The sequence below is a fragment of the Charadrius vociferus genome, unplaced genomic scaffold (assembly GCF_000708025.1).
Source record: "Charadrius vociferus isolate BGI_N301 unplaced genomic scaffold, ASM70802v2 scaffold552, whole genome shotgun sequence".
Taxonomy (NCBI): Eukaryota; Metazoa; Chordata; class Aves; order Charadriiformes; family Charadriidae; genus Charadrius; species Charadrius vociferus.
Genome location: NW_009647400.1, coordinates 253858 through 279001, shown reverse-complemented (window position 1 = coordinate 279001; position 25144 = coordinate 253858). Strand labels below are relative to the sequence as shown.

Sequence of the window (25144 nt, the reverse complement as noted above, 5' to 3'; positions counted from 1 at the left end):
TATTCTTTTATATTTTCAATAAACCAGAAAATCCACAAATACACCATCTTTATGAAGAGTCAGTCATTTAGTAACTCTTTGTGGAAGAGCTAACATTAACGAAGTAAAACTCGGACTAAAAGTCATCTTTAGAGCAATGGAATGGTCTCTGCTCGGCATAGTGTACTCAGACCTTTACACAAACCTATGGAAATTGATAGAAAATAGAAACAAAATATTTTGTAATCTATTTTAATTTCCCAGAGAACTTGATATATTTTTAGACTTAATGTGTCTATTATAGTAGTATTATTTTTGTTTTCTGTTATACCATTTTTATTTTTTATTTCATTTGACTCATGTTGGTTTTCTGTTCCTATTTTTTTCTGTAATATAGGGGCCCTTCAGATCAGCTTTGTTTGGAAAAGGATTACATAGAAGCGGTTTTGCATACCCTGGTTATATAACTCTCTCACAAGCATGCTTTTAAGGCCAATAATTTAATCTTATTATTTCTGTGTTGATTGTAAAATATGCATGATTATTAAAAGTTAGGAGTAATGTTGTAGCTGCAACTTGAGTAAACTACCATTTTAATCCTTCATTTTAATTAGTTTATAAACATCTTCAATGAAACATTGTACTTCCATGCACAACTTGGTTTTGAAAATTTGAATTAGGTGCACCATTTTCTTGCCTTCTTGATTATGGTTACATACGTGTTTACCTATTTAAAATATTATACAATACATTACATGTTATAGCTGAGGTGAAGTTTGCTATTTTCTCATCTTTCACATCTTTTATCAGGAGAAGAAAAAAGTATGAAGATAAAATGGACTTTGCTCATGTACGCTATTAAGAAATACTTTGTCTAATGTAGGCAAATCACAAATTGACTGTTATAGCAAAAACATTTCATAAAATTAATTATGTTTCTAGGTTCCATGGTTCCTTTCTCCATGCGGATTTTACACGCTGAACTTCCTCAGTACTTAGGTAATCCTCAGGAATCACTTGACAGACTGCATGGCATGAAGATAATCTGCGCCAAGGTAACAGCTTCTCTACGTACTAACATTTCTCAACTTTTAAGAAATATATTTTATTGTCTTTACAAAGAACATAGAGTTTCAAGGATGACATTTATTAATCCACCTTGATTCAAATACGGAAGTCACTAATAAAAGTAATTAAATGCCTCTTCTCTGGGGTTTCTTTGACTAAAATGAGTAGAGCAGAGGGCAGCGTAGTTCTCTTGCTTTCGTGGTTTTGCCAGACAAGACACAGAGGAGGGTAAGTAGATGTGCCTAAGGGCAAGTAGGAGAGCTTTCTTCCCTCACTCAGCTGTGTCCAGCTAGCTCAAAACACAGTTGGTAATGATTTTGATCCTTCAGAAGTAGTCTGAATAGCTGGTTTTGGAAACAACAGTAATTTGGGAATATAAATACAACCTGCTGAGTTTGTTTTGGGTTTTTTGTTTTGTTCTGTCAAGTGCTATAGTACAAAATTATGGCCTGAATTTGAACATGGGATTTGTCGGTGCTGAAATTGGAGTGATGGTGTTGTGAGGACTAACTTTATCCACTAAACCCAACACCCTGACTGTCAATCATTCATCCTTAAATATTTTCACAGAAATCTTTCCCAAGTAGTCTAATGCAACAGTGACTATGAATGTTACAATACGGTAATTTCTAGAAGAAATGCAGCAGCATTGTTTTATCTGCTACTGCTTGAAAGTTCAAAACTGTATGTAAGATAAATACATGTGATTAATTTTTATTTTCAGTATTCCTTGGAAACTTCCGATATTTACTCCTGAAAATAGTGTGGATAACAGAAGAGAAGGCATTTGCTAATTGCCAGTTGTGTAACTATAATGGCCTTACGTATATAAGATCAACTTGCTTCTAGCGCAGTAGTGACTAGGATGACCAAATGTTTACAGTAAAAAAAAATCAGTTCTTTGTATTACGAGGGAAAAAAGATGAAAGGTTTAGGTAATAAGAGATGAATGTGGTATTTGTTACAGAGTTGGAAAGCATTGATTTGGAAACAGTTGAGAGATCTATCCAATTTGGCCAAGAAGTGATACTTTTTAGCACTTCATGAATGCTGTTACCTGTTCATGACCATCTCATCTAATAATATTACTGGCAGGCTACTCTCTCCAGCCTTTTCCTTCATAAACAGTCATCCTCAATTTGAGGTAATTTTTTTCTTCTAGGAAATGTCATACCCCTCTGTTGCAGGATTTCATAGTGCTTCTACTGACATTTCCCTACTCCAGTCTGCAGCAGATCAGCTGTTCCATGTCTTGGTTTTATGTGATTTGGTATTAAGTGCTGCGTTGTCCCCCCTCAGTCATGAAGGTGCCACTAGATTCCAAAAACTTAACCAGTTTCTGAGTTCCTTTAACTTGTAACTGGGGAAAAAAAATTGTATGAATGTGAACGAGGAAGCGGCTGCTGAGTGGGGCCATTCATCAGCTATCTGACTAACTTTATTGAAATGACCATATCTCAGTTGCAGTCATGATTCTCTACAGATTAAAGCTTATTAGTCAATAGAGGAATGAAAGAAAAGGAAATTAAGCCACCCTTCTTTACAAGACCCTAAAGTCATCTGCAACCTTGAGGTGGCTCTGCCTGAGCTCTTTTCCTTTAAGTGCATATCCTTAGAGCATATCCAGTGTCCCAAGGAAGCTTTCAAACTGTAATACAAGATTTTATTTGAACATGAACTATGCTGATTATTTGTTTAAATAAGGGAAACTGGATGTGCTGGAGAAGATTAAATAGAAATAAAGGAGATTTACAAATTAATATATACGTATTTTCCCTGCCTGCTAAGTTCTTGAAGAACAGGTCTATTTACTCATGTTCTCACTCCAGCAACTTCTAGTGGCCCAGGTCACTGAATTCTGTGTGATCCCTTGTGCCCTTGGGGAGAGCTTCTTTGAGGCTGACTGTGCGTCTTCCACGAGCTCTTTGGAGGAGTCGCCCATTCTCTGCTCTTGCTGTTCGTTCACGGATTGCCATCTCTTTCTCTCTGTGTTCCTGTGTCTGAGTTTGCAAAGTTTCTCCTAGGTTATTGCATTCAGTTGTGGCCAGAGAGTGATCTCCCTTTGCTTCTGACAGTTACCACTAGAGCCAGGACAAGCCGTTGTCTGTGCTGATAGATGCTCCTTTTTAAAGTACAGTACACAGAAAACTACAAACAAAAAAATAAACTAGCATCCTTCTCCAGGGAATATTTCTGATTAGTTATTCCAGACACCTCCTTGCAGATTACTTCATTTGTTTGCATTCAATTAAATACCTTGTCTTATAGAGCAATTCAAAGACAACTGTAGAATCAAGAGTGTGAAAAAGGACAGCTTGTAAAGATAAATGTATTTTTAAAAGACAGTTGTAAATTGGTGATAATTTAACCATTTGAAGTCAGGGTTGGCTGACAAAAAAACATTGTTTAGATATATGTTTTGATTTTTCTATAAATGATATTAGTCTAATAATCTCAATCTCACCCAGAGTGTTCAAGAACAAAGTGCATAATACTTACAAAAACCCGTGGCATAACTAAGAAAATAACATAAAGGATGTACACTCATTAGTCTTAATATTCATATATGACACTTGGGAACCATTTGGGTTATAACAGAATTAATTGGGGAGCTTTCAACCAAAAGCCTCTAGTGTTTTATTTCTCTGTTTTAAAAAGTGGAAAAATAATCTTTGGTCATCCGTATTTACAGAAGGGCATATGAAATAGTCATTATGTAAATGAGATGATCTTGGAGTCATAAAAGCTAGAAGAGAGAAAAGACCTATTAGCTCACCTAGTCCGTCTCTCTGCAATGCAAGGTTGTTTTCTAGTTTTTAATGAGCCATCCTATGGAGCTGAGGCCACATCCCCTGGGAGGCTATTCCAGGCTAATGCTAATGCATTCCTATCATAAGAAAATCTGTCTTTCTATTTTGTTTCTCTTCCTTAATGTAATTGTGTTATTCCTATCTGATACCTCTTTTTAACCTACTATATTCCCTCTTGCTTTTTGTTGTACATGTTGTACATGACTTGAGTTGACTCTCGTCAACTTTGAATTAGCCGTTCGACTTGAAAATCTAACCATATTTACTTTGTCACTATTTTGGTAACTCGGTCTTTACAGCTCCCATTTACTTACCTGTTGCTGGTACCCAAAGCAGGATTGGAGGTTGAGTGCAAAAGTATAATTTTTGTTTTCCTTGTATAGGCAATAACGTTTTTGCCTTTTCCAGTATTCCTGCAAATTTGTAATCAGGACCTGGTGCAATATTTTACATCTCTGTCTATAGGTACAACATTTGGGAAAGAAATAATCTGTAATGCCAAATGCCTAGTATAGCTTGTGGGAGGAACCCAGTGAGATTGTTACTGTCATTGTGGTATTGCTGGTCTTCCCAACCAGCCTCGATGACTTCCCATGAATTGCCTCAATGAATTGTTGCCCTTATAAGTCTGCTTTGAAATAAATGGTCTCCAAACAGCCAAGGTGTACGAGTAACAATTGTAATCTAAATCACAAAAGCGTTTGTTCTTTTCAAGTATTCCTTTAAAAACATAGGTGTGATCACTTTAGTGCTAATGCTGTTGAGGACATGCTAATAGATACTTAGCTGGAGACCAAAATGTGAAAAGAACAACAGTCCGGCTTCAACTAAACCCCTCCCTTGTTTGTACCTAAGCTTCCTAGCTGATCGAGGGAGAGCTCCGGGAAATGCACACATCTCATAGTGTAGTGTGTTTTACATTTAAACCCTCATCCTTCAAGTGGCAGAGCTGTACTGGGCTCTTCTACCAGGTGGGTGGAGCAGTGGCAAGTGGGTTAACAGTCTTGTTTACTAAAAAAGCCTCTGCAAGTGTTACCTGCAAAACTCTTCAAAAATACATTGTGCCATTTGTCCATCAGCCACTCGCTCTGTAGTTCCACCACTCTTCTTCAGGAGTAGTTATGTTCCCCACTGGCCCTTCCATATGCACTCTTCATATCTCCTGGTCTTTTGTTTTCCTTCCAAATTGATGAACTTTTCAGTCTCTTAGCTACTGGTTGTTTTTGCTTTGGTGATGCACGTAGGTTAGTATTTTAACACTATACAGGCGATTGATTGGGAATGAAACAGAAGAATCAGTGAAATAATACTAGCCAGTAAAACTAATGAGTGTGTGTTTATAAATATTCAAAACAAGAAAAAGCATATGTCATACATAAAACTGATGTTTAAAGTCGATTGTAGAAGTGTTCAATCATAGTTCTCTTCTTATTGCGAACAGGAATGTTTAGAGCTATCCCATGTGATATATTGCTAGAATAAACATTTTACCATCTGTGGAAATGTGGGATAAAGGGATTTGCTAAAATTAAATCTAACTCAGATATCTTACACTGAGGAACTACCTGAATCATTAGTAAATTATTAATTATTATTAAACAGTTCTTGGAAAACTGGGGAAATACCCAAATATTGAAAGACTGCAGATGATGTTCCTATGCTTAAGAAGGGCAAAAGGAGATAAACCTAGGGAATAAACCAATTAGCCTCAAATCAGCACTGAGTTCTGTTTTAATTACGTTGAGCTTGAGGTGATGGCTAGATATCCCCAAGTAATGTCACAGAATGGTTAATGTAGTACTCTAATTGTATGCTAATATCTAATTCTTTCTTTTTTGATGATGTTAGTGAGCACGTATTCAGAGAAGGGCTTTGTAAAACAAACCTGTTTTCTTTTTGAAAAAGACAGCATGTCTCATTGATGAAGGCACCTTGTTATGTTTAGACTATTTCAAGAGTAAGACCATCGAGCCTTACTGGGAATGAGAAGTGGTCACTAGATGTTTTTCAGGGGAAGAGGAAGATTGCGTTTTTCAGACTGGACAGAAAATAGACCATAAGGTGGTTTCGGTTTGTGGGAGAGAAGAGTGGGTTCTTTTTCTCTGACAGGGTGCCTCCTTATACATTAGGCATTTAACACTTCAATGTGGTGCTTCAGTTCCTAAGTGATTTCTAAGTGGCCACACTGCTTTTGAAAGTGAGACTGAGATTCAGTCTCACAGGCGTGCCACTGCGATCGCATAAATTGCTATGTATCAACTAAGCTGCAGTATCTACTGGTGTATGCTCACAGCCTCTCACAATTTGAAGTAAGACAACTTAGCCTAGTCCTCTGTGAGCAAGGTTTACACTAAATCATATTCCCTTGTATTTGTCACAGGCTAACAATTCTTAGCAGGAAAATTACCCTGGCTCAGCTGGCATATGGTAACTGCTGTCATTTCATCATATGTCTCTCCTTGCTCTTAAGTTCCTTGTAGCAAAATTTACGGCACTTAACTTCAAGCTTTCATTCTAGTCTGTGAAAAGAGCTTGGTATCTCTTAGGGCAATTCCTTCCGCCTTAAGATGTCTAAAACAGGTGGGATGAACTCACTTCCTGGAGGTACCAATTGCTCTTCATTGGCTGTAGAAGGCACCAACACGCTGTTTGAGGCCAGATTAATTCTATCTGTCTTTGCTTTGAAGGTTTTCCTGTGTGGTTTTTAAGTGTTTGCTTAAAAAGCACTGAGCACAATTGGAATGCTTTGCTGGTGCAGGAAAAAAAAATTACTACTTATAGTAACAGAAGCTGAGAGCTCTGTGTTTGGAAGTGCACTCAGTCCCTGGAAGAGGAAGTGCCTTGTATTTCCCTAATTGACTAATCACAGTGGCTGATTAAAGAGCAAGTGGCCTTAATGCTTTTTTGAAGGCAATCTCAAGCTTTGTTTTACAACCAAAGTTATAAATCTGTTACAGGAAAAATGGGGTGATCTGTGGGAATCAGAAAGCAAACTTGGAGAAACTGTAATGGGATTAGAAAAAGGAAAGTTGAGTTGCAATTCAAATGAAACCTTGCATACATATTTTAAAAGTGCTTAAGACACAAGCTTCATTAAGTATACGTTTTTGTTCTTCTAATAATACAACAAATGTTTCATTCACTCGACCATTTACATTATTTAAAATCTATAATAAATAAAAAAGAAGCAATAAAACCCAAACTTTGAGAAGGAAATTGCAGTAAGAACTAAGAGGATTATTTCATTAAGGACAAAAGGATAAAACCAGAGCACATACTTGGTGGGGGGAGTCAAGAGGCAGTGGTTTTCTATGAAAAATCAGTTTCACTTTCTTTGTGATCATTAACATTCATTCTCTGGTGAAGTGTATTTCATGTTTTGCTTAACAAAATGTGCATGTCCCTAGAGTGTGCTGACATTTAATGTTCTGTAAGTATCATAAACCTGAACTCTTAACATCCTTCTACAGTACAGTGGCTTTCTTACTTTGTGCAATTGATCTAGCTATGGTAATAATCAGTAATTTTGAACTGTACCTAAGTGAAGCGTTCCTGCCTGAATTGGTTTACTTGTAGACTGTCTATTGTAGATAATTTGCATTTAATATATAGTGCTGTTTAAACTCATGTTGGTTACTTTAAAAAATTTACTACAGATACTAGAAAATTTGGAACAAGGCTTAGCTGAAGACGGAAGTATGACTAACATTACACAGGAGAACAGACAAGGTAGGTATTCTTTAAACAATTTTTTCACAGGCAGTGTGTTTTTATCGCTTGCTTAAGTATGCCAGAAGTTTTCACAAGACTGCCCCAGAGTTGTTAAAACAGTATTTTTGTAATCTCATAGCCTACTCAGCCTCTGAAATGATACACCTTGTACTTCTGTTTGCTGGAATTAATTTCACAGTTTTGCTCTTGATCAAACTGATGTACTAAATCAATTTTTTTTCCTACTTAGAAGAAACAAAGAACATGGCTGCTATCGTTCAGTGATGAATATATAAGTGTATTGCTGTCGCAGCTAGATGGATGTTTCATCTTAAGCCTTGGCTGACTGGCTCCTCTCGGTCCTTATGTCTGAAATCCAGTGAAATTCTTTAGATCAAACTGCCGTCATACAAGGGCTACTCTGGCCTAGGATGCAGCTACATGGATGGCTGAGTCTCACTGCAGCTGCATGGCACTCAGACTCCTGAAATACCTGAGACACTTTTCAGAATAAGATTTAGATTATATTAATCTACATCTTCATTTTCATTATTTTATATGCAATTATGGTTTTTTCCTGTTCCTTCTATCTTAGTTGTTTAACTTCAATAGTATAGGATACATCACTGCAGAAAGAAGGGTCATCAGGACAAATTAGTTGTTCAAGCATTTTTTTGTTTTGGTTTATTTTGTTTTTGACTGAATTTATACTACTGAGGTCATTTGAGTACACTTAAGAATTGGACAAGAATTGATGTTTGGGGCATTATTATGGATTACATGAACCAGTCATGGTGCCTCACAAGTTAAAAACATCATGCCAAGAAAACAAAAACCTTTCAGCTTCAGCTAACAGTCTAAGGAAATCTTGCCAGCTTCCTTCTAGGGTAATATTCACCTAGAGCCTGTGGGAAGTAAAAGTCTGCCTCAGAGACAGGAAGAGTCTGAGTAAAGTTGTTAGCAGAGTTAAAACATTATTATAAACAGTTCCCCAAACCAGTGTCGATATGGAAGGCTCTAGACCTGTCTAAACTCTTCTGCCTGATCTTCAAATTGACCGGAGGTAAAGCAGCTTTCATGTGTACTTGACTTAATACACGATCTGGATACATCCTAAAAAAGTGAACGTGCATGTAAGCAGCAGATATCACATGAATACATTTACTACTCTTCTCAAAAGGGTTAAGAAAAAATCATCTGGTATTGAAGATTTATCCACAGTGCTCCAGGAGTTTCTGTTCTTCTCGCCTTGTATCTACTATTCTTCTTGCCTCTGTTCTCATACCTACTTTTCTCTGTTATCCCCTTTCTACCCTCATTTTTGTCCTTATTATCCTCACATTCTTCTCCTTTTTACCCCTTTAAAACCAAGACACTGATCCCTCTTTAAGGTAAAAGGACTTTTTCCCAGCTGTGTCATAATCCTGTGTCCTGCAGTCTGTAGTCTCTGGCTCCTTGCTTTTCCTCTCTGCTGCTGCTTTAGAGCTGAGATGAGCTCAGGAGGAGGCGTAGTTAGAAAAGCAGCAGCAGCTAGTAGTTACCAAGGGACAAAGCTGCTGAAAATTTGGCGAGATCTTCACATGTCTACTGTGCAGCTGCCTGTAGGTTTAAGACTACGAAAAAGCCCACGGGACCTTTGCAGAGACTGTTGACTGCTATTGTCTGTGGAGGTCAGCCAGGTCTGCTCCCTGTCTGCTTCTTCGCTGCATTTGGAGCTCCAGGAGGCTGATAATGGGTTTGGTTTTTTCATGTGAGACTAGCTGAAGCAAACCTTATTAACTTTATGTGAAGACAGCCTTAATTCATTATAGGGATTATGCTTAGCATGTAATTTCCTTATTGCTGGTGTAAGAAGGTGCCACACCACTCAACTTACCATGTACATCCCCTCTAGTCAGGAACACAGCGCCAGTTTTTCAACAGGCAGAGAGATTTAGCGTTGCACCACTTGCCTGGAAATGCATTCTGTAAGATGCCAATTTTGCGAGTTCTTGGTGCACAGAGCTCCTATTGAAACGAATGGCAGCGTGGACTACAGAGTCCTTGATAAATAACAAGGAAAAACTTAGGGTGGAAGCATGGCTGCATGGACCTGCAGAGCGGGTTTCAGGCATTTCAGTAACACACAATGATCAGCTGTTGGGGTTTTGATTTTGTTTGCTGCTTTGCAGGTTTTATTGAACTCCTTTCTGCCAGTGCTAAGAAGCCTCATCCCACAGGGCTACGGCATTGCCAGATCAGGTTCCTGTTCAGTTTATAGCACAGACTGAAGACACCGCTCTGTCTGCTTTGCAGTCCTTTTTGAGAACCGTGGCTGGTGCTATTGCATTGTTAACAGGAAACCTAGATATCTCCGCTGCAGGAATCAACATCTAATTTGTCACCTAAGTCCTAAAAAGCTGAACGTGGCTACCAAACTATGAGGACATGCAAAAAGGAGATATTAACATAAGTGAAATAACAAAGGAAAGTTATGTAATTATGTCCAGGTTTTACAGACAACCACAAGGAAAGAAAAACAGAAATGTAGCATGAAATATTTGCTTGTGGTTTACAGCATCCTCTCCATTAATAGCAGTAGGGATGTGCAGTCAAGGGGGAATTTCTAAAACAAAAGCTGGGAATAATGACTGATTTCAAGATACAGTGGGGTCAGTCTTGGCTCCCACATTATGATCCTCTTGACAAAGATAATTTGGAAATATTCATGGGTTGCGTTTTTTTGTTTTGTTGCTGAAGATTGGAGGAGTTTTTCTTTTTAGGAAAGGGAGTAGACATTTCACGAAGCTCTCTTTGTATTTGTAGTGGCATTTATGTGTGCTGAAAGAATTATCTATGTGACCTGCCATGCTTTCATCAGAGACTACATTATTGATACAAATGAGTAGTCTCAGTTATCACAATCTCATTGAAATAGCCTCTTCTCCGTGTCCCCCCCCTTTCAAATCATTACAGTGACCTTGACAGCTGATTGACTGAGATACATTTATTTTCCCAATGTACTGAATTAATACTCCTAATGTTTATTTTTGAGGATTAGAGGAATATTTCTAGCATTGATCTATGGTACTGTAATACGAGAGAAAAATAAGGATCTATGTGAACCGTTCTCTTACAACATCAGGAGTCTGTCTGCAAAGCAAGAGAGAGAAATCTGCTGCAGCAGCTTTTAATGCCTGCAAGCTCCAGGAGCATGGGGAAAGCAGACAGGCTTGGCAGATTTTTTCCAGCGTATCTCTAAGCCAGAGGCAAGCACAAACAGTCCCAGACTCACACCATTCTCACCCTGCGTGTTTTGGCTCTGAAATGACATTTTAGCTGTGTTTGATTTTTTTGAGTTTATCACATTTAATGCTGTAGATTGCATGTTTTTAAACTGATGCTCATTATCACTTGGATCTTTTTATGCACCTTTTGTTCTGATAATGGAAAATGTGTGGCTTCTTTTAGCGTTTAATGTTTGGCCTGAGCTCCAAGCTGAGCGGCTGGCTAGTGCTCTGCGTTGTTGCATCGTGTATGGTCCCCAGAGCCGCTCGAGCAGCTCCCTTGGAGAGATGCAGAATTTTCTATCTGATGGTGCGGCATGGCTGAAAATTAAAAATTCTAGGCTAAAACCCAGGGGTGTTAATGAGGGGGATCTTTCAAAATCGTAATTCCTAGGACCAATAATTGATGGCAAGAAAGAACCTCTAATTTATTTGTGCAAATTCACAAGCTGCTCTTACTTTGCAGCCTCTGTTCAGCTGTGGAGGTCACGTCTGGGCCGGGTGATGTACTCCATGGCAAACTGTCTGCTAATGATGAAGGTACGTGGGTGGCAGCAACTGCAGAGGTACCGTATATTCCAGAATAGAATGTCATAGAAAGTGCAAGAGAATTACTGGCGCATAGATAAGGGAAAAATACCTGACTGTACATGGAGTTTTTTTCTTAGGGAAGGATTAATTAGACTTAATAATGTCTTATTTAATAGATAACCATTTGCAGTAATGTTCTTTGGGAACATATCTGTACTTATTTCTCACCAAATCATCCTGGAGAACATGCAATAACAATACAGAATTTGCATTTTTAAATTGAATTTTTTAAACACTTAACTAAATGCTGTAATTAAAAGCAATTATGTGCTCTGTCTTTTTCAAACTGTGTACTAGGAATGTTGCTCTGTTTGTGAGCATTAATAATACTGTAGCCTTTGTATGTGATGAAAATCCAGAACATGTAAATACATCCTCCCATGTCAACTTATCTCAATTGTAAGATAGCTTCTTTCAAGTTCAAATCCTCACTAGTGGGTAGGGGCAGAAGAGAAAGGAATAAAAGCAAAAGTAACTAGCTTCCACTGTTGGGGTTTTTTCCCCTTGATTCCTCCTAACTTTTGTACCAATCCTACTCCATTTGGTGCAACACTTTTAGCTTCGCCTTGTATTTAGGAAGTAGAAATGAAACTTTTTCTGCCCATGGTCAGGGAAACCGGAATATTGCTGTTTTTGCAGCAAACTGCTCTTACCCTGAGCTTAACTGTACTTCACAAATCAATTAGCAGCAACAGCTTCAGAGCAGAGCTGTCGGCAGTATAATCTTCAGGGGCCAAGATTTGCACTCCTTGCTTCCTGTGGTTTGGTTGCCCAAGGTCATGCCAAACCTGACCCTGTGATATTTACTAAGCTACTTCCCAAACGGGATTTCGTTCTTAATATTACAATACCTCAAAAAGCATGCATTTTTTAGGTAAGATCCAGTTATCCAAATACTGCTTTACATGAAATGGAATATCCTTTTTATGAGAATCACAGAAAACAGAAATTTTTATTCATAGTGATACTACGATCAGAACATTTCTGTCTTGAATAGAAATAATTGTCCATTAAATCATGAGGAATTTTTAAGAATTAGAAAGCATTTGTGTTTTGAAGTAGGTACTTGACATAGATTCAGTTTTTAAGGAACTTTCTTTTTCAAAAATCATGTGGGCAAAAGCACGAGTTGCCATCCCAAACAAAGTAGAATATATAAAAAGGAAAATGCTGGTAATATATTTTTTCAAGAAGTTAACTTTACTTCTGGCTGTGAATTGTTTTAAACACTTTCAGTGTTTTTCTTCTCATGTACACACAAATCCATGTGCATACACAGTTCGCACCTTTCTTCTGGTTTGGTCCTTTTAGTGCTATTTTCTTCTAGTAATAGAAACATATTTGTGAATGGTGAGTATCACCTTTTTGGAAATGGTACTTCAGAAATGCTGCAGCTCAGATACTTCTTAAGACCAGTTGTATTTAAGGCATATCTCACAGCTGTTTAGTTACAAAGTTATGGTTCCACGATAACTTCCACATTACCCACAGCTGCACGTTAATACATAATTACTTCCATCTCAAATTTGCGTTTTGGTGCATTGGCTATGGAGCAGTTGTGAGTCTCTCAGTTTTCAGAAATAACCCTATGTGGAGTAGTGAAGAGTTTTTAAGAAAGATTTTTCAAACATGGTCATGTTGCGGTTAAAATCAGAGTAGTACACAAAGTTAATTTTTTCACTTATGTGACAGATCCTTTGTGAGAGAATTATATTGGTTATTTATAAATTTAATAATTTTTAAGACTGTTCTAACATGCAGAAATGCTATGATCATCATCTCCACCTTCTAGAGTATGCAGTATGAAACTATTTCTTCAAATAACTTTAAACACACTTTTGTTAATTCTGTCATGAACAATTATATTAATTGAACAGAGTTCCACATATTTATAATTTTGTTTTACTCTTGTGTAATACACTTTAAAAACTGCATTTATTTTTATTCAAGTATTTCAAATGTATGTAATTTTAAAAAAAAAAAAAGCCAACTGATTTTATTCCCCAAGTCAGTGCTATCTATTGCCATCTAGTGAGCATTTACCATATTGCAATATGGCCATATTTGAGACCCAAGTACTATTATGTGAATGGAATAGCTTATGCTATTAGTAGACTAATAATAATCATTTATTAAAGTAAAATTATGTGACATCGGTATAAAAAAAAGAAAAAATGATTATTGTATTTTTACTAACCTTTTTTCAACGGCCAAAAAACTTCAGTAGTATATAATAGGGAACAATCTTGTCAGGATTGACTCTTGAAAATAAAAAAGGCTTTGATTAGATGTTGGACCTATAACTGTTTAAATGTATTTCAGTTATCCTCACCTCTAATTAGGTTTATTTCATGTCATCTCTCTTCTGCATTACTTATCTGACTCAAGGAATTGTGTTTATGTAGCACAATGATTTTTATCTTTTTAAATGTGGTCTCATTAGTCTCACAGCTAAACATCCCATTAAACTCTTGAGATGGAAGGGTATATTGTTTCAGAGGTAGTGAGTGAGGAGCAAAGAAGTGATTCACCCAGACTTGCGCAGGAAACCTGTGGTGGAACAGGAAATTAACCACGTCTCCTTTACCCTGGGACCATCTTTCCTGGGTACTGAATTCTACCTGCTGTGTCCTTTTATCTGTGTGACTGATGATCCGGTTTGGTAGCAGGTTGAGGCAGTCTTACTATATGGTCTTTCCCTGTTCATCCCCTTTGTTCTGTGCAGCCTTTGTTAAATGTATTCTAGCTTCCTTCCATGCATCACTATTGGACTTAACCAAGTGACAAAAACGAAGAAATGCTGGATCTCATTCATATCAACTGAATCAGCTTCTCCCGCTTCATGTGAACATGGGGCAACTCAAGGGAAGAGGTGGAAATACGGCGGGAAGGGAAGGGGACACAAGTAACATGTCACTGTAGACTTCCATTTACAAGAGCTGTGGGCTTAAGTCACTCTGAAAGCATACCCTGAATGTAGCAGCATGAGGGAATATTCATTTAAAATGAAACTGATGATGTGCATTGCTTCATTTCAACAATCTAATTGCAAAACATCTGTCATTTTACTAAATCACCATGGAAGTGTCTTGAAAACTTTTAGAGTTCTTTTCATCTGAGCTAAAATTGGTTTTGACGTTCTCTTACCAGACTTTTACCTCTCTGAGGAATAAACACTTAAGTACTTTCCATATATATTATAAATGCACTCTAATTAAATGCACATTTTGCACTTTTTAGATTTTTTTTGTGTGTTGTCTTAGCTTTTGTAGGACTTGCCTGTCATTAAAAAAAGCACTAGAATTGATTTTAATTTGGGTCTAATATAATTAAAGCTGTACAAAGAAGGAGGTAACAGCTTGTACTAATGATGCAAGGGACTGATGCTTAAGGACTTTGGTTCCTCTATGATTTAAAGGAGAAAGACTGCATGAATCACTGTGTATTTTGCCTAACTGTACTGCAGTACTGCTCTTTGAATTCGTAACACTGTGAATCTCTGCTTTCGTAACCCTTCCACAAGTGCGCTACATAGAGAGGAAAGGTAAGTTATCCCTCTCCTCTCTTCCCAAAATGTAGTATTTATGAACTATACACTTTGTAAAACTAAAGCTGATTTTTAGTCTAGGCTTTATTGAACCTACTCTCAGCATTCTACATATTGTGGTCTTTTATGCTTATTTCTAAATATCTCATCACTGGTGGTGAGGGAAATGTGAAAATGTATAATGCAGTGATCATGAAGGGTAATACATTTATACTGCAGTGCATCAAAGTTAAAAACAAACTCCACTTGCCATTTTTGTGCAAGTAGATCCAATGGCTTACTAGAACTATTTTGGATGAGTATATTTAATGTTAGCTTCGAATTTTCATAATAAAAGAGATACTGAATTATAAAACAACAGGCCAATTCTCATTCATATCCTGAATTGGGTTACTTCGGTCGTTCTTTTGGGATTTTTTTTATGAAAGTGTGGAAAATCTGAAGGCTCGCAATCTTTAGAAATTAAAGACCATGACAATACATCAGCTACACCTTTAGGTAAGATCACAAGCTGCAGTCATTGGAGTTTTTGTTGGCAGTACCTAGTATGTCTTATTCCTCACAACCACAGCTTAAATCAACCACAACGTGTATCAACCACAACTTTGCTCCTCTGGGAGGGTGTCTGTTTATCATTCTCACAGTTTTTCTTATACCATGTCACATTAGCAAAGCTGGGAGTGAAAACAAAGTGTAGTAAATGAGAGCAAATCTCATCTACTTTACAATATGCTCCTTCAGAAGGAACTGTCAGGTAAGATGCTTTTATAACTTACCATGGAATGGTATCAGTCTGTATCATGTGGAAGATACTCTAGAAATCTGCTTCCGTGACACTGTGGGGGACAAGTAAATGCATAGAAAACTCACGGTGGGATCTTTGAGAAACTAAAAAATGAGATTGTATTTAGACGTGAGCCTGGATTTTGTGATAATGTTTTACAGTTTCATCTGGGGGCCATCCTTGCCTATGCTTCGGGGTGTCTTTGGACATATATAGCCTAGTCTCTTGTCATCTGTAAGAAATGGGTCCCATTCCTGTGATATGTACTGCAAGGCATGGGGTAGATAAGCGGGGATGCTATATGCTGTGTGGTTGTATGGAAACAGGGTGCCATATAGTATCATAGAGCTCATATCCGCGAATACAGTGCATAGACTCTTAATGCTTCACCTCTAGTCTCACATTGTAGGAGGTGTGAATGTTTATGTACTCCTAGTTATAACGCATATGCTGATGTACAGTCACTTGATAGGGAATGCAAAAGGAGAGGAGGGTTGCTTTGCCTGACTAGGCCACGTCCATGAAGCCGCCGCAGCCTGGGCCACCAAGACTTGGCTGCTTCTCCCTACCAAGGCTGGCTGCTGCCCGCGCTGGGGACCCTGTGGTGTTATAATTGTGCAAACAGTGCCCCCTCGTGCAGCTGCTTCTGGCCGAGGCTTTTCTGCAGTCAGCTCATGCTAAGCTGTAAACTCAGCTGACAGAAGCCCTTTTCTATCAGCTTGACTGTATGGTCTCCTGGGAGTTGTTTCTGCATCCGTTTGGGGCTGTGGGTGTGAAGCCCCCATCCCTCATGGTTGTGTAGCCTAAGCCTTAGAACGTGTGTGAGACTGAGCACTGGGTAAGGGGCGGCTTTAGACCACAGAATGGAAGACATGGAGCACAAAAGCTAGAATTTGATATAACAAAATTATTTCTCCGGTGAGCGCATTTTAGGCTTAAAGGGATAAAATTCACAGTCACAGGCAATCCGTCAGATTTTATAAATTACACTCCTGCAGGTATTAATAGCTAATACAAGCGTGGCTGGGGTTCTTCTATGGAGCCAGTTCAGAGAGTCCCTGTTCCAAGTTTTTTATTCCTACCTAACACAGTGGGATTCCGTGATCAATGAAGTCCTTTAGTGAGAACTGTTACAGTGAAAATTGATTTTTTTTCCAAGTCATAAATTTATGAAAAATTTTTGTTAGCATAAACTTCGTCACATTTGAGTTCCGAATGCTAAATAAATCAGAATTTAAATAAATATATTCTTTTGAATATGGCCGGTTGTCTTTGCTCTGAACTCCTTCCCTTACAAATAATAAGCATGAACATGGCATGGCACACTAGGACTGGAATAAACTCTGAATGTTAATAATTAACCGCTCAGAATTCCTTATTATACCCACAACGTGCAAGTTGTTTGCAAAAGAAAGGTCCTGCAGAGTGCCTCCTGGGCTCTTTAAGTCAGCCTCTACTATTACAGGACGTATAATTTCTCTCATATACAGATCAGACTCCAAAGACTTCTCTTGATTTTTGTGTGTGTATGAAACAATTAGTATGTTCCAAATGGTGACCTGGTGCATGGGTCAAGTAGGGTTCAATCCTTTTAAGTGTGACCTCGGGAAAAGAAATTCATTACACCTGGGGCACATTGCCTCCTCAGACTAAGCAGCCGATGAAGAAAAAGGACCTTTACCAGTAGCTGTGATCACATTGGAGACAAGTTAAATGAGCACTATAATTTGACCAAGAAAAATGGTAGGGTAGAGAGTATCCCAAGATGTCTGTGCAGTTTTGAAAGATTATTCTTTGATGTCTCTTGCTTCCTAACACCCACTACAAATTCTGGTATTAAGTTGAAGGACAGTACCGTCAGAAAGCACCAAATTAGTACTGCACAGAGAGTCTTCTGTCTTTGTGTATGCCTGGCGTTTATAAGTAAATGCAGGTTTTCTCTGCTTTGGATTGCTCCAAGATGCTGTAGCTGAAGGTAACGCAGTCCTGTGCCTGTGAATGTACCTACTGCATGTCTTCAGTCAGCGCAGAGCACGTGCAGAGTTTCTCATGTATGCCTGCCAAAGACTGTGTAGCCAGGCTCTAAAAGTCATTTACTGCCCAGGTCATTGAATTACTGTGGTTTAACCATGAAACAGCTGGGCTGCAGTAACCAGTACACGGGCATTTCTTTGCTATGGGAAGTTGGACCATGATTTTGTTTAATCCTCTGTCCCTAGTCATTATCTGGAAGGTACGCTTGCACTGCATCTTGAGCATCTCAGAGCTGCTGCTTGCCAGCACAGTCTTTGTGCCGGCGTGTGCGTGGGGTGTCACTTGCAAAGCTTCCTGGACTTCAAAACCAGCCCACCCCTCACTTAGTTTTAGCCCAAATCAGTTTTCTATTTAGATTACCTGTCCATTTTGCTTTTACACAATATGGTAGAAGCGAACAAGAGTTAGGATGGAGGGATAGAAAATGTCTTCTTTCCCTTGGCAGCAGTGCTAGTTTGTGGTCTGAAAATGTGCATGAATTGCAGCTCCTGTCTACATTATATTTTTCACAAGAGTGTGTGCACAAACAGTTCCCAAAGCTTTAGAACATAGTTTGTTAAACCATGGAAATTACACATACATTTGAAAGATGAGACACTTCTCAAGTGTGTATACCCCAGTCACACACAAGGCTTTTGATTTCATCCTAAATCATAATCTAAACTGAAGAGTAAATGTTCAGATTTTTGGTTCTTGGCATTTAGCTACAAACAGAATACAATCCAGTTGGGGATAAAAAAAAAATCCCCTGTGTATGCAATTCCAGTATAACTGAGAAAAGACAAATGTAGTCAGCTACTAGTGCCTACAGGGAGAGAGAGAAATTCTGTCCCACTGACAAGTTGCAATTACTTCAATTCTGTTTTAATATGTCTTTAAAAAGAAGGCAACATAAAGACTGAAGAATGCTGAGCTTAAATATCTGGTCATGTGCTTTTCAACCCTTAGGACTATGTGCTTGCTGTAGATGCTTATCACACCGTCATCAAATACTACCCACAGCAAGAGCCTCAGCTGTTGAGTGGAATTGGAAGGATTTTTCTTCAGGTATGCATTTTGTTCTAAATCTGCACAGTAATATTGCTATTGACAGCTACATGGTGAATAATTGTTGCATTTAAAAATTGTTGGATGTATCAAATTGTAGAGGCAGTGGTCAAAACAAAAAAAAAACTTCTACCACGTGATATTAGGTCAAAGAGCAACATTCTGCTTTCCCTAGAACTAGTGGTAAAGCTCCCATTGACTTCAGTGAGCCAGAATTTCATTAAAAATCTAATTTCTCACTGTCTCAAACTGCATGCAGCTCTCAGTCACGGTATGTAACTGCCACCTTCATCTAGAAGAAATTGGAGAGTTTCTTTCTTTTGTCCAGTTTATATCCCTGAGAAGACAGGGAGCTTGGTTAACAGACAAACAACAAACTTAAGTGCATCGTGTATTGGAGGGTCCTTGTTAGAGAATATGATTATTTGAGGTTAAGAGATGAAGACCACTTTAAAAATTTAACATTTTAATGACTAATTAAGCTAAGTCTTTCTTTTAAATGTTCTGCCAAAAAAAAAAAAAAGAGTGAACTGTTTCCCCTGAGTGGAAGAAATGAGAATTAAAAGTTTGACATATTTGCTGAGAAGATACAAGGAGTGAGAACTCTTCATGACCATAAATACGGAGTGATGAGTCCCCAAGCGTATTATATTTGGACTCATCAGGCTCCCAGTGGAGCAAACTGGTAGTTTGCTTTAGAAATTGATTATTCTCATGGTTAGGGCTTCCTTCTAATTTCTAGGCTAAAAATAGTCGAGAACAGATTCATTTACACTTGTTCCAGTAGTATCCTTTAGTTAAATGTAATTATTTTCCCGGTGGTTTATACCTTTAGTGGTATTTATAGAGAGAAATTGTATCCTTTGCCATTATAACTGAATGTATAAACTTGTAGAATGAATGTTTGTTTTGTTTGAGTCCCATTGCTTAAGATCTGAGAGAAATGCATCTGTTTCATTAGATAGAGTATTAACAAGTATTCCATACATGCTTTGGTTGAGGCACAGTTGCATCTTTGAGTGCAATGTTCAATTGGATCATCCCCTAAATATAAAGAATAATAATTTCTTTATGTTGTCAAGGGAGAGGTCTTGTGATTAGAAGTAAAGCAGGACCTGTTATATTAGTGATGTTAGTGGGGCTTTGGATACTGCCACTATGATACTCCCATAAGCAAATTGGGAAGATATCTAGATGAAACCTTAAGATGGATGTTTGCAGCATCTGAAGAGTGTACTTGGAAAGTCATTCTCTGGTAGACTGGAAGGACTTGCTAGATGATCTTTTCCACAAGGATCTCTAGGGTTTGCAGTGTTTGTATTTTTTGGTTAGGTGCTTGTATAATGAAATTCGAAGCATCCTTGTAAAATGTACGGATGATACCAAGCTGGGAGTGGTACAGACACTATGAAGGGCAGGATCAGAATGCAAAATAATCTTGACAAGTTGAGAAACCGAAATGGTAAATTGGCTGTGATTCAAACAGCAAAGGTAGAATACTACCAAAGACTGGGGGTAATAAGTAAGTACAAAAAGGGAAACCATTAACAAGACACTGCTCTGTAGAAAGGAATTAGGCTAAGGGTAATCAAACTACACATGGGTAAACAAATCAGACTTCCAAAATACTGTAGCATAAAAGCAAACTTCATATTCACATGTGAAACATAAAGTAATTCTTCCATTCCCACTGCTGGTGAGAGCTCAGTTTGAGGTCAGCAAGCACTCAGGGAGGATGTGAAGTCACTGGAGAGAGTTCAGAAAAGAACAGCAAGAATAGTCAGAGAATCCAGAAAGCATTATCTGTGGGAAAGGGATGAACATCCTGATTTTCTTGAAAATTTATTCTCATTCTAGAAGAAGAAACATAGGAGAAAATGCAATAAAAATTTTCAAGTATGTTAAAGGCTGTTAAAAAAGGAGAGTTGTACTACTCTCCCTGACCACTGTGGATAGGACAAAAGGTTGGGGTGCAGCAGCAAGATAGACTTAGAGTGTATTTTCTAATACTAAGGCTATTTAAGAATTCTGGAGTAAGTTTCCTAGGAAGGCTATGTAATATTCACCGTCTGAGGGCTTTAAGGAGACTTCAACACATTTGTCACAAGCATTTTTGGTAACATTGATCCTGTTCTTGAACAAAGAGGTGATCTTTTGAGGGCCCCCTGAATCTCCCCACCTGTGGGCTGCCTGGTTTCCATGGCTTTATGCTCCTGAACTAGTTTAGTTTTACTCCTTTTGATAGATTTATTTTACCCAGTACTAAGTTTTCTTCTCCTTCCATCTCTCCAGCCAGAAATTAGACACTGTGTTGTGAAACCTTACCAAAAGCATTAGTGTATCCTTCTATGAAACGTACATTGCTAATTTATTTACCGAAGGGGCCTTCTTCATACCTCCTGGAGAGCAGCTCTGTGGAGAGGGACCTGGGAGTCCTGGTGGACAACAGGATGACCATGAGCCAGCAATGTGCCCTGGCGGCCAAGAAGGCGAATGGCATCCTGGGGTGCATCAAGAAGAGTGTGGCCAGCAGGTCGAGGGAGGTCATCCTCCCCCTCTACTCTGCCCTGGTGAGACGGCATCTGGAGTACTGCATCCAGTTCTGGGCTCCCCAGTTCAAGAAAGACAGGGAACTGCTGGAGAGGGTCCAGCAAAGGGCAACAAAGATGATTAGGGGACTGGAGCACCTTTCTTATGAGGAAAGGCTGAGGGACTTGGGTCTCTTTAGTCTAGAGAAAAGAAGATTGAGGGGGGATCTTATTAATACATACAAATACTTAATGGGAGGATGCCAGGGGGATGGGAGCAGTCTTTTTTCAGTGGCGCCCAGTGATAGGACGAGGGGTAATGGGCATAAACTTGAACATAGGAAGTTCCATCTTAACATGAGAAGGAACTTCTTTACTTTGAGGGTAGTGGAGCACTGGAACAGGCTGCCCAGAGAGGTGGTGGAGTCTCCCACTCTGGAGACATTCAAAACCCGCCTGGACGCTGTCCTGTGTAACGTGCTGTAGGTGACCCTGCTCTGGCAGGAGGGTTGGACTAGATGATCTCCAGAGGTCCCTTCCAACCCTAACAATTCTGTGAATTCTGTGAATACCCTTAGGTGAAATGCCCTTTCGTTTCTAGGCATCCCCTTCCCCACACCCCGCCAAAAAATCTGTTCCTCTTTATGCCAACTGTCAAATCCCTCATTCCTTCAGCCTGCACAATCCACTCACCAGTATTTTCCCATCATTTGCTGTCTCCCTATTACCATCAGTGACCCATTGTATTGAGGTTGTTTTCTGACACGTTTCAACCTGATGCACTGAAGTCATCCTGTGGTCCCTGGCTATGACCTATAAGCTGTGGGTTAACCAAGTACTGGTCCTGCGCTAGCTACCAGGCTACCGTATTCCAGTTCCACCCGTAGGCATTGTCTTTCTTCACTTCCCACAGAGTAACGCCCAGTCTCACTGGAAGTAGTTCTGACCTTTTCTCATTTTCAGCTAATTTTAGAAACTCTGGAGTCGGTTACGACAAGAGCCAAATGAGGCGATGGGCGACCCCTGCCATGCAGTCTGTGAACGCTCTATAACCCACAGCTGAGAAACGCTGCCTGAGATAAAACTGTGCATGCTTTTGGGGCTCTTTTCATGATCTTAACATGGCTCTTCAAATACCTTGTTTTATAACAGACGTTACCCAGTCAGCTTGGTACCAAACAATTAGATAATGGACTTCGACATGTTTTCATGTCCCTGTCCTTTGTAACAGATACAATCAAGTTGCATCTCTTTTCTTCTTATTGTGGTAACTTTCTTATGATTTTACTGTCTAGATTGGAGACATAAAAATGGCAGAAAAATATTTTCAAGACGTTGAGAAAGTGACTCACAAATTGGATGGACTACAGAGCCAAATTATGGTTTTAATGAACAGGTAGGTAATTTAATAGCTAAATGAAACTTTAAAATACAGTTTTGCAAAGTATGCATTGTGAGCATTAAACTACCCTTGAGACAGTCCCATTTTCTTTCTGTCTTTTATGTATCTACATCTGTCATAAGTGGGACTGAATGGCATATAGACCCAGGAGATCTGTATTACTCGGTACAGTCATATTATCCTGGATTGAAATTGTGATCCTTCAGTTGATTTTACAAAGCTTTTTCTCATTCTTCCAGGCATTGCATATTTTCATTCTGCTTTTTCAATATACATTTGCATAAATAACTCTTAGGAGAGGAGAAGCTATTTTGGGCCCTAACCCTACAATCAGATTCGCTAGTAAAGTTACCGCCTGGTAGTTTCAAAGAATACTGGAATACACTGTAGTAAATCGAGCTGCTTGATGGGGGGGACTCAGTTTGTAATGGTTAGCACATTGGCTTAATATATTTAGAAAATACTATACAAAAGTGCTCTGAAAATTCTATAGCATGGCTAATTTCATGGAGAGAAATAGTTCCAGGAAGAGAGTATCTGCATTTAAATTAATAAAAACACAATGAAGACTGTTGCTTTGGTAGGCAGAATATATAATAGCCAAATGATCCAAGTTGTCATTCCATTTGTCTGTAAATCAGCGTCTCCTTCCTGGCTGTAATTACACCGTGAAGAGCAAATGTCAGAAACTCTTACATCTATAACAGGAAAAATAAAAAATGGTGTCCCTTCTTTATAAAATATATTATCACCTTGGGGTTTTGAGGAGAACTCACTCATATGTCACTTACTTTCTAGAGCATTTCTCCACCTTGGTCAGAACAATTTTGCAGAAGCTCATCGATTTTTCACAGAAATTTTAAGGATCGACTCATCAAATGCTGTGGTAAATCTCCAAATTGCTACATTTATAATGAACACCTAAATTATTCTCATAATGCTTCGTGCGTGGATTTAATTAGTACCCAGAGTATGCTCAGAGCTTTGTAGAAAAATTGGATGTGGCATGTGTGCCAAAGGGGTTTTAGTATACATAAAGATAAGGTACAAAATGGGATGGGAAGTGAAGAACCAGTCTATATGAAGGGCATGAATGCTTAGGCATGCGTGTAGAAATTCCAAAACATTATGTTTTATGGGATCTTCGCAAAAGCACTTTTTTTTGCATTCGCTGTTTTTAGCATAGACATACGCGTCAGAAAAAGAAATGGCAGCTGCCAACGTATACAAGATTAGCTTGATTTCACACAACATTGAAGGGATATTGTAATTTTAAACATGACATTTTTAACACGTTGCATATCACAGCCTTGGATTCCCATCACAAGAGGACATCAAAGAAGAACTGTTTATTTACTGTTGCGTTTTCCACATTTGGCAGCTTTCAGTGCATGGTAATATAAGAGTGTTGCTAAGAACTGAGACAGCTTGCCCCCAGTAGCCTGATCCAAGGCCATTTTAAAGACTGAGGGGACTGAGGTTAAGCAGCACATTAATTGCATCATTTTGCAGGCGGTAAAATAGTACGTATTATAAATCGCGCGAGATCAGTAAGATTTCCTGAAAGGAGAGGAAAAAAAGCCTTTTAAAAAGGCTTCTTCCTTTATCTGCCGCTTTCAGAATGTGTGAAAGTTTCTGCTGCTAAACATGTTATATGACTTTGTACTGTTGGAATCTTTCGGTAACTCATAAAACCTGTTTTGTGTGGAAAAGAAAATGGAACCTGACTTGATCATTTATGATGTATTTAGACTGCCCTATCTGCTGAATTTACTAGAAGTCAGTTGTAGATGCGTTTGTGATAAGATAATTTCTTCCTGTTGCTTACGTGGATCTTTACATGTAAGCCGGAGAGAAAACCACTTCTGAAGATACAGTGAAGTCATTAAAAAAAGAAAAAAACTATGGAAATGACAGCATGCAGAGGCTCGTGTAGTTCCTGAAATCTGTTTCAACTGACTTTCAGAATTAACTGACTGATGACCTATACTATTTATATTTCGGTTTAGATTCTGTCTTTTAGAGTTTCAGCTCTTAAAAGTCAGCAAGTCATATTGGCACAGGATAAATCTTGAAAATAACAAGAAGGATTGGATTATATGATTGATAATGTATGTTTGTTACTCGCGCGCGCACACACACACACAAAATAGTAATTCTTAGCACATAGTAAATCTGTTGTAACTCCAGATGCTAGACTTCTTTTTCCTTCTCTCTCATCACTTGTAAATACATACATACCTACCTATATATACACACTTATTTGTTCATATTTACAATATATTTTTCTCTAGGCTAATAACAATGCTGCCGTTTGTCTTCTTTATCTGGGAAAACTGAAGGATTCCCTCCGGCAATTAGAAGGGATGGTTCAGCA

At 38.5% G+C, this 25144-nt stretch overlaps 1 protein-coding gene across 1 annotated transcript in view; it reads left to right on the top strand.

Annotated features, from left to right (window-relative positions):
- Positions 1–921: 921 nt before the first annotated feature.
- LOC104282074 (trafficking protein particle complex subunit 12-like) overlaps positions 922–25144 on the top strand; it is a gene marked incomplete at its 5' end in the record, with an annotated part of 24476 nt that continues 253 nt past the window's right edge. Inside the window, 8 exon segments of the mRNA XM_009880141.1 lie at positions 922–1034; positions 7514–7586; positions 11301–11374; positions 18739–18837; positions 22661–22761; positions 23566–23653; positions 25062–25141; positions 25143–25144. The exon segment at positions 25143–25144 is cut by the window's right edge and continues 253 nt beyond it. Coding sequence (XP_009878443.1) covers positions 922–1034; positions 7514–7586; positions 11301–11374; positions 18739–18837; positions 22661–22761; positions 23566–23653; positions 25062–25141; positions 25143–25144 — 630 coding nt within the window.